At 49.1% G+C, this 17,695-nt stretch overlaps 1 protein-coding gene across 1 annotated transcript in view; it reads left to right on the forward strand.

Moving 5' to 3' along the window:
- The window catches only part of LOC139383383 (acetylserotonin O-methyltransferase 2), an 84,475-nt gene that overhangs the window by 24,047 nt on the left and 42,733 nt on the right, over nucleotides 1-17,695 (forward strand). Inside the window, exons 2-3 of the mRNA XM_071127907.1 lie at nucleotides 7,475-7,566; nucleotides 7,767-7,941. Coding sequence (XP_070984008.1) covers nucleotides 7,486-7,566; nucleotides 7,767-7,941 — 256 coding nt within the window. The 5' untranslated portion in view covers nucleotides 7,475-7,485. The remainder of the gene's footprint in view (nucleotides 1-7,474; nucleotides 7,567-7,766; nucleotides 7,942-17,695) is intronic.

Here is a 17,695-nt window from a genome sequence, read left to right on the forward strand (position 1 = left end):
CCTCCCCCCCACTGCGATGACCTTCTCTCTCCTCCTCCCCTGCGATGCCCTTCTCTCTCCTCTCCTCCACTGCGATGCCCTTCTCTCTCCTCTCCTCCACTGCGATGCCCTTCTCTCTCCTCTCCTCCACTGCGATGCCCTTCTCTCTCCTCTCCTCCACTGCGATGCCCTTCTCTCTCCTCCCCCCCACTGCGATGCCCTTCTCTATCCTCCCCCCCACTGCGATGCCTTTCTCTCTCTTCCCCCCCACTGCGATGCCCTTCTCTCTCCTCCCCCCCACTGCGATGCCCTTCTCTCTCCTCCGCCCACTGCAATGCCTTTCTCTCTCCTGTCCCCCACTGCGATGCCTTTCTCTCTCCTGTCCCCCACTGCGATGCCTTTCTCCCCCCCCCCCCCCCCCACTGTGATGCCCTTCTCTCTCCTCTCCTCCCCTGCGATGCCCTTCTCTCTCCTCTCCTCCACTGCGAAGCCTTTCTCTCTCCTCTCCTCCACTGTGATGCCTTTCTCTCTCCTCCACTGCGATGCCTTTCTCTCTCCTCCACTGCGTTGCCTTTCTCTCTCCTCCACTGCGATGCCCTTCTCTCTCCTCCACTGCGATGCCCTTCTCTCTCCTGTCCCCCACTGCGATGCCTGTCTCTCTCCCCCCCCCCACTGCGATGCCCTTCTCTCTCCTCCCCCCCACTGCGATGCCCTTCTCTCTCCTCTCCCCCACTGCGATGCCCTTCTCTCTCCTGTCCCCCACTGCGATGCCCTTCTCTCTACTCCCCCCCACTGCGATGCCCTTCTCTCTCCCCCCCCACTGCGATGCCCTTCTCTCTACTCCCCCCCCACTGCGCTGCCCTTCTCTCTCCTCCCCCCCACTGCGATGCCCTTCTCTCTCCTCCCCCCACTGCGATGCCCTTCTCGCTCCTCTCCTCCACTGTGATGCCTTTCTCTCTCCTCCACTGTGATGCCTTTCTCTCTCCTCCACTGCAATGCCTTTCTCTCTCCTCCACTGCGATGCCCTTCTCTCTCCACCCCCCCACTGAGATGCCCTTCTCTCTCCTCCCCCCCACTGCGATGCCCTTCTCTCTCCTCCCCCCCACTGCGATGCCCTTCTCTCTCCTCCCCCCCATTGCGATGACCTTCTCTCTCCCCCCCCACTGCGATAACTTTCTCTCTCCTCCCCCCCACTGAGATGCCTTTCTCTCTCCTGTCCCCCACTGCGATGCCTTTCTCTCTCCTCCCCCCCACTGCGATGACCTTCTCTCCCCCCCCACTGCGATGCCCTTCTCTCTCCTCCCCCCCACTGCGATGACCTTCTCTCTCCTCCTCCCCTGCGATGCCCTTCTCTCTCCTCTCCTCCACTGCGATGCCCTTCTCTCTCCTCTCCTCCACTGCGATGCCCTTCTCTCTCCTCTCCTCCACTGCGATGCCCTTCTCTCTCCTCTCCTCCACTGCGATGCCCTTCTCTCTCCTCCCCCCCACTGCGATGCCCTTCTCTATCCTCCCCCCCACTGCGATGCCTTTCTCTCTCTTCCCCCCCACTGCGATGCCCTTCTCTCTCCTCCCCCCCACTGCGATGCCCTTCTCTCTCCTCCGCCCACTGCGATGCCTTTCTCTCTCCTGTCCCCCACTGCGATGCCTTTCTCTCTCCTGTCCCCCACTGCGATGCCTTTCTCTCCCCCCCCCCCCACTGTGATGCCCTTCTCTCTCCTCTCCTCCCCTGCGATGCCCTTCTCTCTCCTCTCCTCCACTGCGAAGCCTTTCTCTCTCCTCTCCTCCACTGTGATGCCTTTCTCTCTCCTCCACTGCGATGCCTTTCTCTCTCCTCCACTGCGTTGCCTTTCTCTCTCCTCCACTGCGATGCCCTTCTCTCTCCTCCACTGCGATGCCCTTCTCTCTCCTCTCCCCCACTGCGATGCCTTTCTCTCTCCTCCCCCCCACTGCGATGCCCTTCTCTCTCCTCCCCCCCACTGCGATGCCCTTCTCTCTCCTCTCCCCCACTGCGATGCCCTTCTCTCTCCTGTCCCCCACTGCGATGCCCTTCTCTCTACTCCCCCCCACTGCGATGCCCTTCTCTCTCCCCCCCCACTGCGATGCCCTTCTCTCTACTCCCCCCCACTGCGATGCCCTTCTCTCTCCCCCCCCACTGCGATGCCCTTTTCTCCTCCCCCCCACTGCGATGCCCTTCTCTCTCCTCCCCCCCACTGCGATGCCCTTCTCTCTCCTCCCCCCCACTGCGATGCCCTTCTCTCTCCTCCCCCCACTGCGATGCCCTTCTCGCTCCTCTCCTCCACTGTGATGCCTTTCTCTCTCCTCCACTGTGATGCCTTTCTCTCTCCTCCACTGCAATGCCTTTCTCTCTCCTCTACTGCGATGCCCTTCTCTCTCCACCCCCCCACTGAGATGCCCTTCTCTCTCCTCCCCCCCACTGCGATGCCCTTCTCTCTCCTCCCCCCCACTGCGATGCCCTTCTCTCTCCTCCCCCCCATTGCGATGACCTTCTCTCTCCCCCCCCACTGCGATGCCTTTCTCTCTCCTCCCCCCCACTGCGATGCCTTTCTCTCTCCTGTCCCCCACTGCGATGCCTTTCTCTCTCCTCCCCCCCACTGCGATGACCTTCTCTCTCCCCCCACTGCGATGCCCTTCTCTCTCCTCCCCCCCATTGCGATGACCTTCTCTCTCTCCCCCACTGCGATGCCTTTCTCTCTCCTCCCCCCCACTGCGATGCCTTTCTCTCTCCTGTCCCCCACTGCGATGCCTTTCTCTCTCCTCCCCCCCACTGCGATGACCTTCTCTCTCCTCCTCCCCTGCGATGCCTTTCTCTCTTTTCTCCTCCACTGCGATGCCTTTCTCTCTCCTCCACTGCGATGCCTTTCTCTCTCCTGTCCCCCACTGCGATGCCTTTCTCTCTCCTCCCCCCCACTGCGATGACCTTCTCTCTCCTCCTCCCCTGCGATGCCCTTCTCTCTCCTCTCCTCCACTGCGATGCCCTTCTCTCTCCTCTCCTCCACTGCGATGCCCTTCTCTCTCCTCCCCCCCACTGCGATGCCCTTCTCTCTCCTCCCCCCCACTGCGATGCCCTTCTCTCTCCTCCCCCCCACTGCGATGCCCTTCTCTCTCCCCCCCCACTGCGATGCCCTTCTCTCCCCCCCCACTGCGATGCCCTTCTCTCTCCTCCCCCACTGCGATGCCCTTCTCTCTCCTCCCCCCACTGCGATGCCCTTCTCGCTCCTCTCCTCCACTGTGATGCCTTTCTCTCTCCTCCACTGCAATGCCTTTCTCTCTCTTCCACTGCGATGCCCTTCTCTCTCCACCCCCCCACTGAGATGCCCTTCTCTCTCCTCCCCCCCACTGCGATGCCCTTCTCTCTCCTCCCCCCCACTGCGATGCCTTTCTCTCTCCTGTCCCCCACTGCGATGCCCTTCTCCCTCCCCCCCACTGCGATGCCCTTCTCTCTCCTCCCCCCACTGCGATGCCCTTCTCTCTCCTCCCCCCCACTGTGATGCCTTTCTCTCTCCTCCCCTCCACTGCGATGCCTTTCTCTCTCCCCCACTGTGATGCCTTTCTCTCTCCTGTCCCCCACTGTGATGCCTTTCTCTCTCCTGTCCCCCACTGCGATGCCTTTCTCTCTCCCCCACTGTGATGCCTTTCTCTCTCCTGTCCCCCACTGTGATGCCTTTCTCTCTCCTGTCCCCCACTGTGATGCCTTTCTCTCCTGTCCCCCACTGCGAAGCCTTTCTCTCTCCTGTCCCCCACTGTGATGCCCTTCTCTCTCCTACTGTGATGCCTTTCGCTCTCCTGTCCCCCACTGTGATGCCCTTCTCTCTCCTACTGTGATGCCTTTCTCTCTCCTGGCCCCCACTGCGATGCCTTTCTCTCTCCTCTCCCCCACTGCGATGCCTTTCTCTCTCCTCTCCCCCACTGTGATGCCTTTCTCTCTCCTGTCCCCCACTGTGATGCCTTTCTCTCTCCTTTCCCCCACTCGCAGAGCAATTTAACAGCAACTTCATACAAGAAAGAACCCAGTCATCAACAGAGGATTTGCAATAATATGTATTATCGTCCAGTGGAGGAGTGCAGAGGGTATGAATGTGGGGGGTGTTCATAGACACAACAAAGGCCTTAACAATGTCCACAATCTTCTCGGCCACATGTCATTAGTACACCTCAATACAGTTCACATAACAATGCATAACTTGCAAGCAACCTCCCTTTTAACTAAAATGTCCACCCGAATACTTCTGACAGGGCAATAATAGTCCAGCTCTAATGAACTTCAATGGGAAGTGCATTGGAAAAATAGAGAGTCTGTTGGAGGGTAAAGCACTGGAACGATAGAGGGAAGAGAAAAAGAGAACAAGAGAGATCTTAGCTGTGGTCTTCAGGCGTGCAGGTGTACTGTCTGACTGTCCGATGGTTTGTATGTTAAAGCTTCGCAACAATGTTGCTACTTATCCGTGCGATCCATAACGGGCGTGGTCCCAAACGAAAACAACCACGACCTAGAGCGATTACACCGATGATTGAGTTAAACACTCTATAAACTACACACGCTGAAAACAAACAACACTACTGCAGCACAGCACACACAATCAAACTGTCGCGCCACCAAAGAGCCCCTCCCCAAAGAGCCCCTCCCCAAAGAGCTCCTCCCCAAAGAGCCCCTCCCCAAAGAGCCCCTCCCCAAAGAGCTCCTCCCCAAAGAGCTCCTCCCCAAAGAGCCCCTCCCCAAAGAGCCCCTCCCCAAAGAGCTCCTCCCCAAAGAGCTCCTCCCCAAAGAGCTCCTCCCCAAAGAGCTCCTCCCCAAAGAGCTGAATGAGCTCTCTTTATTTCCTCCTTCCTTGTTGGTCATGAGCTCTTAAAGTGGCAGTGCACGGTGAAGGCTCCGTGCAGATTTCGCCACACTCCTCCCCCCATGAAAAACCAACGCCTGTAGAAACAGAGGATGCAGGCTTTGACAGGTTCATGTTCCTGCTACACAAAACCAGGGAAGTCCTCATCATCAGAGTCCTCTACGAAGAGGTCCTGCAGGTGTTGCTTTTGCCTGCGATCCAGCTCTTCTGCCGTAGGGTAGCAGGGCTTTAGGTCAACAACATGCACCGTCCTGACATCTTCCCCAGTGTCCTCCAAACAGACCAAGTAGTTCACTGGTCCCAACTGCTGCACTACACGGTATGGACCTTTCCATCTCAAAGCGAGCTTGGCAGTGAACTTCTTAGACGCCTTGTGAACGTACCCAGACACGAGACTTGGGTGGGAAAAACACATCTCGTCTATGTTTGTCATAGTTTCTCAGCTGTCGTTGTTTGGCTTTGGTTTTGCTGGCCTCCACTCTGGCTAGGAAGGTGTGGTGGTGTTGTAGGGCATCAAACGCTGGGTAGTCAGGTGAAACATTGGAACTTTGCAAGACTCTGTCCATCAGACCTTTTAGTGGTCTTCCCAGGTGAAGTTCGGCGGGAGTGACCCCAGAAGTCTCCTGCACGTCAGAGTTCAGTGCAAAGCGAAATTCAGGGAGATGCTGATCCCACCTTGTGTGCTGATCCCCCACGAATGAAGCAATCATCCCCTTCAGGGTTCGGTTTACCCTCTCGTCAGGTTGGTCTGAGGATGATAGGCTGTGGTCAACTTGGCAATTACACCCCAGTAGGTACAGAGCTCTTTGTAGATTCCTGATATGAACTGCAGACCTCGGTCAGAGAGGATTTGGTCTGGAATCCCGAATCTGGTAAAGACCTCCCTTCTCAGAATTAGAGCAATGGCTGATGCAGTGGCTTTGCGGAGGGGAAACAACTCCACCCAGTGTGTGTAGTAGTCCACTACCACCAATAAAAATTCATTCCGTGTCCCCCGACTGGGAGGAAAAGGTCCCATGAGGTCAATTCCCAACATTTCATTTGGATGGTTCACCACGGTCTGCTGCATTTTCCTGGCAGGTCTGCCAATGTCTGGTTTGTATTTCTGGCAGACTTCACACTGCTGTACAAACTTCCGGGTATCAACCCACATGCCTGGCCATTAAACCACCTCTTGTAGTCTTCGATAAGTTTTAAAAACTCCAAGATGGCCACTCATGGGATTGGCATGATGAGCTTGGATTATCTGGTCACTCAATGTAGAGGGAATGAAGACGCGATAATGGGTACTGTGTATTCCATCTCCTCTTTATCCTGAATTATGCTATACGTATCATTGAAGCGACTCTTGGAGTCTTCTTCAGACAGACTCTTGTGGATCGCCATGATGGCAGCATCCTTCTGCTGTGCTCTCCATACACTCATCATCCAGAGGAAAATAATCATCCAGACATTTAGCGGTAGTATAAGTACTGCACAAGGGAGGACAAACATTGTCAGTCTCTGTAATCCGAGAAAGGGCATCTGGTACAATGTTCAGTTTTCCTTTGCGATACTCAATGATGAAGTCAAACTGCAGTCTGATAGACCAGCGAATAAGACGGCTGTTGGTCTTGCCTGATGCCAGAACCCACTGCAGAGCAGCGTGGTCTGTGACAACGGTGAAGATCTTTGCCTCCAAGTAGTAGCTCCATTTCTCCAAAGCCCAGACCACAGCGAGGCACTCCCTTTCAGTCGTTGAATAATTCCTCTCGGCTGAATTAAGGGTGCGACTTGCATAGGCAAGAACTTCTTCTGTTCCAAGTCCTGTTTGTTGAGCCAAGACTGCTCCAAGTCCTGTTTGACTTGCATCCGTGTACACAATGAAATGAGCATTCAGGTTAGGATGTCCAAGCACTAGAGGAGTAATTAGACTGTTTTTGAGTGCTTCAAATGCACTTTGGCATGCAGGGGTCCATTGGAATTTCACACCTTTCTTCTTAAGGTGGTTGAGGGGTTCAGTCTTGTCAATGCGATGCCTTTCTCTCTCCTTTCCCCCACTGCGATGCCTTTCTCTCTCTCCCCCACTGTGATGCCTTTCTCTCTCCTGTCCCCCACTGTGATGCCTTTCTCTCTCCTGTCCCCCACTGCTATCTCCCACTGTGATGCTTTTCTCTCTCCCCCACTGTGATGCCTTTCTCTCTCCTCTCCCCCACTGTGATGCCTTTCTCTCTCCTGTCCCCCACTGTGATGCCTTTCTCTCTCCTGTCGCCCACTGTGATGCCCTTCTCTCTCCTATCTCCCACTGTGATGCCTTTCTCTCTCCTGTCCCCCACTGTAATGCCCTTTTCTCTCCTATCTCCCACTGTAATGCCCTTCTCTCTCCTATCTCCCACTGTGATGCTTTTCTCTCTCCCCCACTGTGATGCCTTTCTCTCTCCTCTCCCCCACTGTGATGCCTTTCTCTCTCCTGTCCCCCACTGTGATGCCTTTCTCTCTCCTGTCCCCCACTGTGATGCCTTTCTCTCTCCTGTCCCCCACTGTGATGCCTTTCTCTCTCTCCCCCACTGTGATGCCTTTCTCTCTCCTATCCCCCACTGTGATGCCTTTCTCTCTCATGTCCCCCTCCATTCCACTCTCCTCTCCTCCCCCATCAGGACTCAATATCATGGCAGAACGTCTGTCCCAGAGCGAACTGGACTACCCCTTTAAACTCCTGGAATATTTCAATGGATTCAGAGTTTCAAAGGTTGGACTTTATAATATTTCTTTATCATGTAAGATTGACATCCCCTGACCTATGGTACAAAACCACTGGAAATATTTACAACGTAATGTACAGATATGTAGTTTAGATCTGACAAAATGACATTATGTAAACACCAAAAGATGCTGTCAGACTGCAAGAGTCCTCTGAACCCTTACCCTGACTGTTGCCCCTCCTATCAGGTTATCTTCTCAGCCTGTGAGTTGGGGGTGTTTGACCTCCTGCTGTTGTCCCAGAAGCCTCTGTCTGCGGAGCTCGTGGCCCAGGAGCTGGGCGCCAGCGTGGACGGGATTGAACGCCTTCTGGACGTACTGGTGGGAGTCGACATCCTGGAGGTGGAGCAGATAGACGGGACAGGTGAACCGCTTACACTTTACCACTAACACGCATACATAACATTCACACTATACAATCACATTTAATCAATCAATCAAATGTATTTTATAAAGCCCTTTTTACATCAGCAGATGTCACAAAGTGCTATACAGAAACCCAGCCTAAAACCCCAAACAGCAAGCAATGCAGGTGTAGAAGCACTGTGGCTAGGAAAAACTCCCTAGAAAGGCAGGAACCTAGGAATAAACCTAGAGAGGAGCCAGGCTCTGAGGGGTGGCCAGCCCTCTTGTAGCTCTGCTGGGTGGAGATTATAAGAGTACATGGCCATTAACCTGTCTAGGACTGGGGTTCCGCTACCGTAACAGCCAGTGACAGTGCAGGGCGCCAAATTCAAAACATCAAAAATCTCATAATTAAAATTCCTCAAACATACAAGTCATTTACACCATTTTAAAGATACACATTCTCGTTAATCCAGCCACGGTGTCTTATTTCAAAAAGGATTTACAGCGAAAGCACCACAAACGATTATGTTAGGTCACCACCAAGCCACAGAAACACACAGCCATTTTTTCCAGCCAAAGAGAGGAGTCACAAAAATCAGAAAAAGAGATAAAAATGTATCACTAACCTTTGATGATCTTCATCAGATGACACTCATAGGACTTCATGTTACACAATACATGTATGTTTTGTTTGATAAAAATCTGAGTTTACATTGGAGCGTTACGTTCAGTAGTTCTAAAACATGAGGTGATATTGCAGAGAGCCACATTAATTTACAGAAATACTCCTAATAAACATTGATAAAGATACGACTATTATACATGGAACTTTAGATAAACTTCTCCTTAATGCAACCGCTGTGTCAGATTTTAAAAAAACTTAATAATCTTAACTTAACTTAATAATCTGAGTACAGCCTTTAGACAACAAAGCAGCCAAAAAAATACCCGCCATATTAGGTAGTCAACATTACTCAGAAATAGCATTTTAAATATTCACTTATCTTTGATGATCTTCATCAGAATGCACTCCCAGGAATCCCAGTTCCACCATAAATGTTTGATTTGTTCAATAATGTCCATCAGTTATGTCCAAATATCTTATTTTGTTAGGGCATTTGGTAAACAAATCCAAAAGCACGTTCATGTTGCGCCGAACATCGGACGAAAAGTTCAAAAGGTTCCGTTACAGTCCGTAGAAACATGCCAAACTAAGTATGGAATCAATCTTTAGGATGTTTTTAACATAAAACTTAATTCATGTTCCAACCGGACAATTCCTTTGTCTGTACAAATGAAATGGAACGTAGCTACCTTCCACGTGAGCGCGTCAGACCGAGGCTGTGGCACTCTGCCAGACGTTCACTCAAAGAGCTCTTATGAGCCCCTCCTTTAGAGTAGAATCCTCAAAACAGGTTCTAAATACTGTTGACATCTAGTGGAAGCCTTGGGAAGTGAAACATAACTAATGTCACCCTGTATCTTCAATCTTCAATGGGCTGAGTTGAAAAACTACAAACCTCAGATTTCTCACTTCCTGGTTGGATTTTTTCTCAGCATTTTGCCTTCCATATGAGTTCTGTTATACTCACAGACATCATTCAAACAGTTTTAGAAACTTCAGAGTGTATCCAAATGTACTAATTATATGCATATTATAGCTTTTACGGCTGAGTAGCAGGAGGCTTAATTTGGGCACGTTTTTCATCCAAGCTACCCAATACTGCCCCCTACCCCAAAGAAGTTAATGCCAGATTTTCTTCAAGATGTTCAAACGTTCATTGATTGCCTGCAGGGTTGTAGACGGTGCAACAGGTCAGTACCTCGGAGTAAATGTCAGTTGGCTTTTCATAGCCGAGCATTCAGAGGTTGAGACCGCAGGTGCGGTTGAGAGAGAGAGCAAGAGAGTCGAAAACAGCAGTTCCGGGACAAGGTAGCACATCCGGTGAACAGGTCAGAGTTCCATAGCCGCAGGCAGAACAGTTGAAACTGGAGCAGCGGCACGACCAGGTGGACTGGGGACAGCTAGGAGTTATTAGGCCAAGTTGTCATGAGGCATGGTCCTCGGGCTCAGGTCCTCTGGGAGGGTGAGAGGAAGATATAGGATATAACCCCACCCACTTTGCCAAAGCACAGCAACCACACCACTAGAGGGATATCAACATTCCAACCTACTACCCTGAGACAAGGCTGAGTATAGTCACCGCACCACTAGAGGGATATCAACAGTCCAACTTACTAACCTGAGACAAGCTGAGTATAGCCCACGAAGATATCCACCGCACAAACCCGAGGGGGCGCAAAACTAAATTGGAGAGATAGGTAGCAGCGAGCCCATGTAATGCTTTGTAGGTTAGCTGTAAATCAGCCCTAGCCTTAACAGGAAGTCAGTGTAGAGAGGCTAGCACTGGAGTAATATGATCAAATTTGGGGGTTCTAGTCAAGATTCTAGCAGCCGTGTTTAGCACTAACTGAAGTGTATTTAGTACTTTATCCGGGTAGCCGGAGAGTAGAGCATTGCAGTAGTCTGATCTAGAAGTGACAAAAGCATGGATTAGTTTTTCTGCATCATTACACACATGTACACATGGATTTTGTATTGTAAATATGTGGTTGTAGAGTAGTGACATGAGGGCACACACTTAATTTGTTGTGAAATCTGTTGTGAATGTAATGTCATGTTTTTAATTGTTTAGAACTGCCTTCATTTTGAAGAGTAGCTGCTGCCTTGTCAGGAACTAATGGGGATCCATAATAAACCCCAGGAAGAGTAGCTGCTGCCTTGGCAGGAACTAATGGGGATCCATAATAAACCCCATGACGAGTAGCTGCTGCCTTGGCAGGAACAAATGGGGATCCATAATAAACCCCATGAAGAGTAGCTGCTGCCTTTGCAGGAACTAATGGGGCTCCATAATAAACCCCAGGAAGAGTAGCTGCTGCCTTGGCAGGTACTAATGAGGATCCATAATAAATCCCAGCAAGAGTAGCTGCTGCCTTGTCAGGAACTAATGGGGATCCATAATAAACCCCAGGAAGAGAGGCTGCTGCCTTGTCAGGAAGTAATGGTGATCCATAATAAGCCCCAGGAAGATTAGCGTCTGCCTTGGCAGGAACTATTGGGGATCCATAATAAATCCCAGGAAGAGTATCTGCTGCCTTGGCGTGATGTCCCGACTTCCGCCGAAGTCGGTCCCTCTCCTTGTTCAGGCGGCTTTTGGCGGTAGACGTCGCCGGCTTTCTAGTCGCCGCCAATCCATTTTTCATATTCCATTTGTTCTGTCTTTGTCTTACCTGGCTTCACTCAACAAATTACTTGTTTATTATGTAACCCTCTGTTCCCCATGTTGTGTTTGTGAGTGATTGTTGTAATTCGGTCCGTCTTTGTGGGCTTGTGATTTACTTTGTATATCTTTTTGAGTAAAGAACTTTGATTACGCATATCTGCTGTCCTGCGCCTGACTCTCAACACCTATTCTGCCCTTGATTTGCGTTCCCATGCAAAACTAGACAGATAGCTAACAACTAAGTCTTCAATAAAACTCCCAAGGCGTGACTTTTCTTGAATGAATATATTGAAAACGTTTATGTTGTGAAACTGCAAAATACAGAAAAGAATATACTTTAGTATTCAATACACACCGACACACTGTAGCTGTACATTATATATTTGAAGTTGCATAAATACAAAGCACGCGCTAAGGTACCATGCATCTGGCATGATGCCAAACCATATAGCTAATTGTTACTCATATGGTAATTGTCTCCTTTCATTACTCTAATAATGTACAACCATTTAAGTAGAATAACAAAGAATATTACACTAGGAACAGTAAGAAAACTACAGTATTGTATATTTTACAATTCGTTTGCATGACGCACGAGCAAAGTAATACAGCTAACGACATACATGAAAGGCATTGCAATTTGTGAGTAAATGCAACCAACCAACATTGATATGTAAGCAACTCTATCAATAACAAGATTATAATCATTAGCTAAATGCTTGAATCGAACTTACAAACAAATATTTTCCAAGGCTGAAGCGTGACAAGAAATAACTACATTGAAAGACCTGCACCGTAGCGTTGTTTGTAGCTGCTTCTATGCGTGCAGAACAAATTCTCTACTTCCTGTTTGCATAGTCTTTCTAAGTACCAGAAACATCCACTAGGGGGCAAATTACACCATTGAACACAATGAAAATCCAATTTAACCATTGTAATAAAATAATCTGTTACCTTCTAACAGGATGGCAGCACACTCCCCGCCTGGTATAATGAAATTGTGCCACTATGAAATAAAACATATCAAGAAACAAATAATGTCCTTTCTATTTGTATCTTTTGTCTCTAGGATGCTTCAGAAAGAAGAACAACAATCTCTGAGATTGGTCTCAGAAACAACTTAGCAGCTCCTTGCTTGACAATTTTTAGTTCTACTTTCCTAACCTTTTTGTCAGTACTGGGAAAGGTTTTTACCACAAGCCCGACTGGCCAGTCATTTCTGTGTGCCTGACTGTCTTTCAATAAGACAACATCTCCCACTTTTACATTTGGCTTTTCTGCTGTCCATTTTATGCGTCTCTGCAGCGTTGTCAGGTACTCCTGTCTCCACCTTTTCCAAAAGGTGTCAGCGAGACACTGGACTTGCTTCCACTGTTTTCCATGAAGGTCGTTCATGCTGAAGTATCCAGAAGGGGCTGAGGTAGCGCTGGTCTTTTGTGTAAGTAACATTGAGGGTGTGAGAATGGTAGGCATGTCAGGGTCGGTTGATACTGACACTAAGGGTCTCGCATTGATTATTGCCATAACTTCAGACACAAGAGTGCTCAAGACCTCATGTGTGAGACGAGTGGAGCCCGTCTGAAACAGCATAGCATCAAGAATACGTTTGGCAACCCCAATGAGTCTCTCCCAAGAACCACCCATATGAGACGAGTGTGGAGGATTAAATATCCAAGTATATCCCTTATCTGAGAGGTATTTAGTCAGTTCTGAGTCATTTGTGTCGATACCCAGTTCCCTGCAGGCACCTATAAAGTTTGTACCTCGATCAGACCGTAGCACTTTTGCTGGACCACGGATAGAGAAAAAACGCCTCAGCGCGTTGATGAAGCTGGATGTGGACATGGATTCGATAAGCTCGATATGGACTGCTCTAGTAGACATACATGTAAAGAGCACCGCCCAGCGCTTGGAGTCTGCACTACCACCTCTAGTGCGACGAGTTATGACATTCCATGGTCCAAACACATCAAGTCCAACGCTGGTGAATGGTGGTTCAGATGTGAGTCTGTCTACAGGCAAGTCAGCCATTTTTTGGTCAACTAACCTCCCTCTAACCTTGCGGCAGGTGACACACTTGTGAATGATACCAGAGACCAGACGTTTGCTCCCAATAATCCAGAAGCCTGCTGCTCGAATAGCTCCATCTGAAAAATGACGGCCTTGGTGAGCCACTTGCTCGTAATAATGTCTTACCAGCAGAGTGGCAACATGGATGTGTCCGTGGGATGATGAGAGGATGTTTTTCGTCTTGTAACATGTCGGCGGAGGATAAGCGGCCTCCCACCCTCAGCAACCCATCCTCATCAATCACTGGGTTCAGATTTTTCAGTGTACTTTGCTTTGGGAACTCTTTTCCTTTTTCAATGCATTTGAATCCCTCTCTGAAGGCTTCATGTTGCACACAGTGAATGATTGCTGTTTTGGATTGTGACAACTCACTTGTACCGCATGGTTTATTACAGTCATGCCAGCCTCTGCAGCTGTTGTTGTCTGCACCTTCATGGAAGGATCTGGCAACATGAATGAGTCGTGCTGTGGCTCGATTGAGAGCTTTCCAGCTTGAGAACCTCTCAAAGCGATGAGAGCCGAGTTGAGCTCCAGAAACTTTAGAGGCAAAGACAGTGACGTCTGGTCGAATCTCTGCATCTGTGTGAGGCTCTACAAGGTCAAAGTTGATGTTCTCAGGCTTACTCGAGTTTGTTTGGGTCAGGAACGGTGGACCTGAGAACCAACTAGTGTGTTTTAAGAGCGCAGCAAGTATGGGCCTGGTTGCTGGTCTGCTGGATTGCTGTCAGTGTTTACATAGCACCACTGATCTGGATGGGTAGACTTCCTGATGCGATTGGCAACATAAACGTAGAATATTTTGATGACATTGTGGATGTAACCGAGAATCTATCTTACTGTCTGTGTAGAACTTGGCTGCATGTACATCAATGTCCATTTCGTCTTTGATCAGTTCATACATCTCAACAGCTAGCAAAGCCGCACACAGTTCTAGGCGTGGGATAGTGTGGGCCGGACGAGGGGCCAATTTTGATTTCCCCATGACAAATCCAACATGGCATTGACCTTCCGAGTCAATAACTCTCAGGTAGGCTACTGCTCCTATGGCTACTGTAGAGGCATCCGAGAAGATGTGTAGCTCTCTTCTTTGAGTGGTAGACAAGGAGACTGGGATGTAGGTCCGCTGAATATTCATATGTTCCAACTCCATCAAAGATTCTTTCCACATTTTCCATTCCCCTTCTTTTTCTGTGGGAAGAGGGGCATCCCACTCACTCTGATCAGAAGAGAGTTCTCTGATTAAGGCTTTACCTTGCATTGTTATTGGAGCCACGAACCCAAGGGGGTCATAAAGACTATTCACTGTGGACAGGATGCCTCTCCGTGTAAAAGGCTTCTCATTGTGGGACACCTGGAATGAGAAGCTGTCTGTTTCCAGGTTCCAGGAAAGTCCCAAACTCCGTTGAAAGGGGAGAGGATCCACTCCTAGGTCCAGATCTTTTAAGTCTTTCGCACGGTCCTCCATAGGGAAGGCTTCCATAACTGTTTTGCTATTGGATGCAATCTTGTGTAGTTTCATGTTGGACTCCGCCAACATTGCTTGTGTTTTTCTTAGAATGTTGATAGCTTCTTCTGTAGTAGCTGCTGATGTCAGACCATCATCGACGTAGAAGTTCCTCACTACATATTGCTTGGGTTCTGACCCGTGTTCCTTCTCACCCTGTAGCGCTGCTCGTCTCATGCAGTAGCTGGCTACGGCTGGTGAAGGGCTGTTCCCAAATACATGGACTTTCATCCTGTACTCAGTTATGTTTCTATCTGGGTTGTTATCTTCATACCAGAGAAACCTTAAGTAATCTCTGTGATCCTCACGTACACCAAAACAGTAAACATTTGTTGCACATCTGCTGTTAGTGCAATGCAATCCTTGCGGAAACGCATTAGGACACCCAAGAGTGTGTTGTTTAAGTCTGGACCACTGAGCAGAACATCGTTAAGTGACACGCCTTGACACTTAGCACTGGAGTCAAATACTACTTGTATTTGTTCAGGCTTTTGTGGATGGTAAACACCAAATATGGGCAGATACCAACGTTCGTCGTCTCCCTCTAGTGGCTGTGAAGGTTCGGCTTGGTCGTTATCCAGCATCTTTTGCATGAAGTCAATAAAATGACGCTTCATGTCAGGCTTTTTGTCTAAAGTCCTGCGAAGTGATGTGAGACGGTTCATGGCCTGCTCCCTGTTATTAGGAAGGCGACGTCTAGTGGGGCGAAAGGGTAGTGGAGCCACCCAGTTGTTTCCATCATCCTGGAAAACCTGTTTGTCCATAATGTCCAAGAAGGCTTTGTCCTCCACTGATGGTGCTGGTTTATCATCGTCTTGTGTTTTGTCGAACACGGAACATCCCAGGCTGTCTGTGTTCACAGTTGTGATTGGATATCTTCGGGTGCACTGTAGAAGGAGAGATGTGTTTCTGAGCTACGCTGCTGTAGTTCTCTTTTACCTGGATGATGTCAGGGCAAGGGCTCAGATAGGATGTGCGACCATTTTGAAGTATGTTTGTCCTGAACACGTTGGTCGGTGAGCCGTTCCCAGACAGACCTCACCCACGATGACCCACCCGAGGTCGAGTCGCTGTGCATAAGGAGTGTCGTGGGGCCCATTGATTTGCTCTCGTACCTTGTGTACCCTTAAGATGTCTCGTCCTAAGAGCAGGAGGATGGGAGCGTCTGGGTCCACAGCTGGAATTTTGTCCATAACTGGTTGCAGATGGGGATGATGATACGCAATGTCGGGGGAGGGAATCTCCATCCTATCGTCTGGCATCATATCACACTCTATCAGAGTAGGGAGAGTGAGCTGCATGTGTCCATCTATAGACTCCACCATGAAGTTGACGGCTCTCCTGCCTGAAGTCTCTGTTACCCCAGAACACGTCATCATGACCACAACATCGGAAACAAATGCCATTGTCTTTGAGATATGATTTGCGCTCATCTAGAGTTTTGTATCTAAACCCACAACACTTTTTAAGAGGATGAGGCTTGTTATGTATTGGGCAGTGATGGTCAGGGTTTTCAACCTTTGTCTTACTGGGTTTGGTTTGGTGGTCTGAGGCCTCAGATGACGCATCTGTCTTGTATACAGTCACAGGTGTCTTCCTGCTGTACCTGGCAGGTTTCTCACTTTTCATGGGCACCTGGTTAGTTGAGGTGTAGAGGGTGAAGCTGGGGTCATTTCTAATTTTCGCCTGGTTCCTGATGAATCCCGAGAAGAACGAGAATAGTGGGAATGCTACCCGATAGTCCTCCTTATATTTAGATCCCTGTGCTATCCATTTTTCTTGTAAACTGAATGGAAGTTTCTCTACAATAGGGTTTACCCCCCGAGATGTGTCCAGATAAGCGAAGCCTGGAAGGTACCCTTCTACTATAGCACACTCCAGTTCGAGAAGAATGTCACTTAGTTCTCTTAGTTTGTGATTGTCTTTGTTAGCCAGTTTTGGAAAATCATCAATTTTCTTCAACAGTGCATTCTCGATCACTTCGGGTGTACCATAGCACTCTTCTAGTCGTTGCCAGACCATGTTAAGCCCTGTTGTTGCGTTGAAAATATGGACAGATCTAATTCTGTTTGCTTGCTCAGACGACTCTGCCCCTAGCCACTTGGTAATTAGATCTAACTCTTCCCTGGCTGATAAATTCAAGTCTCTGGTCGCATTGAGAAAGGATGCTTTCCATGCCCAATCATTTTCAGGGCGATCATCAAACTTCAGGAGTCCGGAACTCACCATCTCACGGCGTAGGAGGTACTTGATGAGGTCTGGTGCCACTTGTGACTCAGGGAAGTTTTGTGTGTGTGACTGGAAGTGGGCTTGTTTTCCATTTCCACCATGCTGCTGTTCCTTTCTTTTGAACGGAGAGTCTCTGCTCATGTTCTGTTGTTTGCTACTTTCTGGATTATGACATGTAGCTGGGTCAACACTTATCTTGTCACGGCCGTCCTCCTCTTCATCTGAAGAGGAGAGGCGAGATGGATCTGAGGACCAATACGCGGCGTGGTAAGTGTCCATGGTCAATCTTTAATAAAGAAAGTAGTGAACACTGAACACTATACAAAACCAGTAAACAAAATAACAACCGTGAAGCTAATCATATGGACTGTGCTGAAACAAGCCATCAACATAGACAATCACCCACAAACAAACAGTGCAACCCAGGCTACCTAAGTATGATTCTCAATCAGAGACAACTAATGACACCTGCCTCTGATTGAGAACCATACTAGGCCGAAAACATAGAAATGCCCCAAAACATAGAAAAACAAACATAGACTGCCCACCCAACTCACGCCCTGACCATACTAAATAAATACAAAACAACGGAAATAGAGGTCAGAACGTGACAAAGCTCTTGTTTCTCCACTTCAAATGGAAGTTCAGCAAAGTAGGGCCTAGCATGTTGTTGCACATAC

Source organism: Oncorhynchus clarkii, chromosome 25 (genome assembly GCF_045791955.1).
Source record: "Oncorhynchus clarkii lewisi isolate Uvic-CL-2024 chromosome 25, UVic_Ocla_1.0, whole genome shotgun sequence".
NCBI classification, from domain to species: Eukaryota; Metazoa; Chordata; class Actinopteri; order Salmoniformes; family Salmonidae; genus Oncorhynchus; species Oncorhynchus clarkii.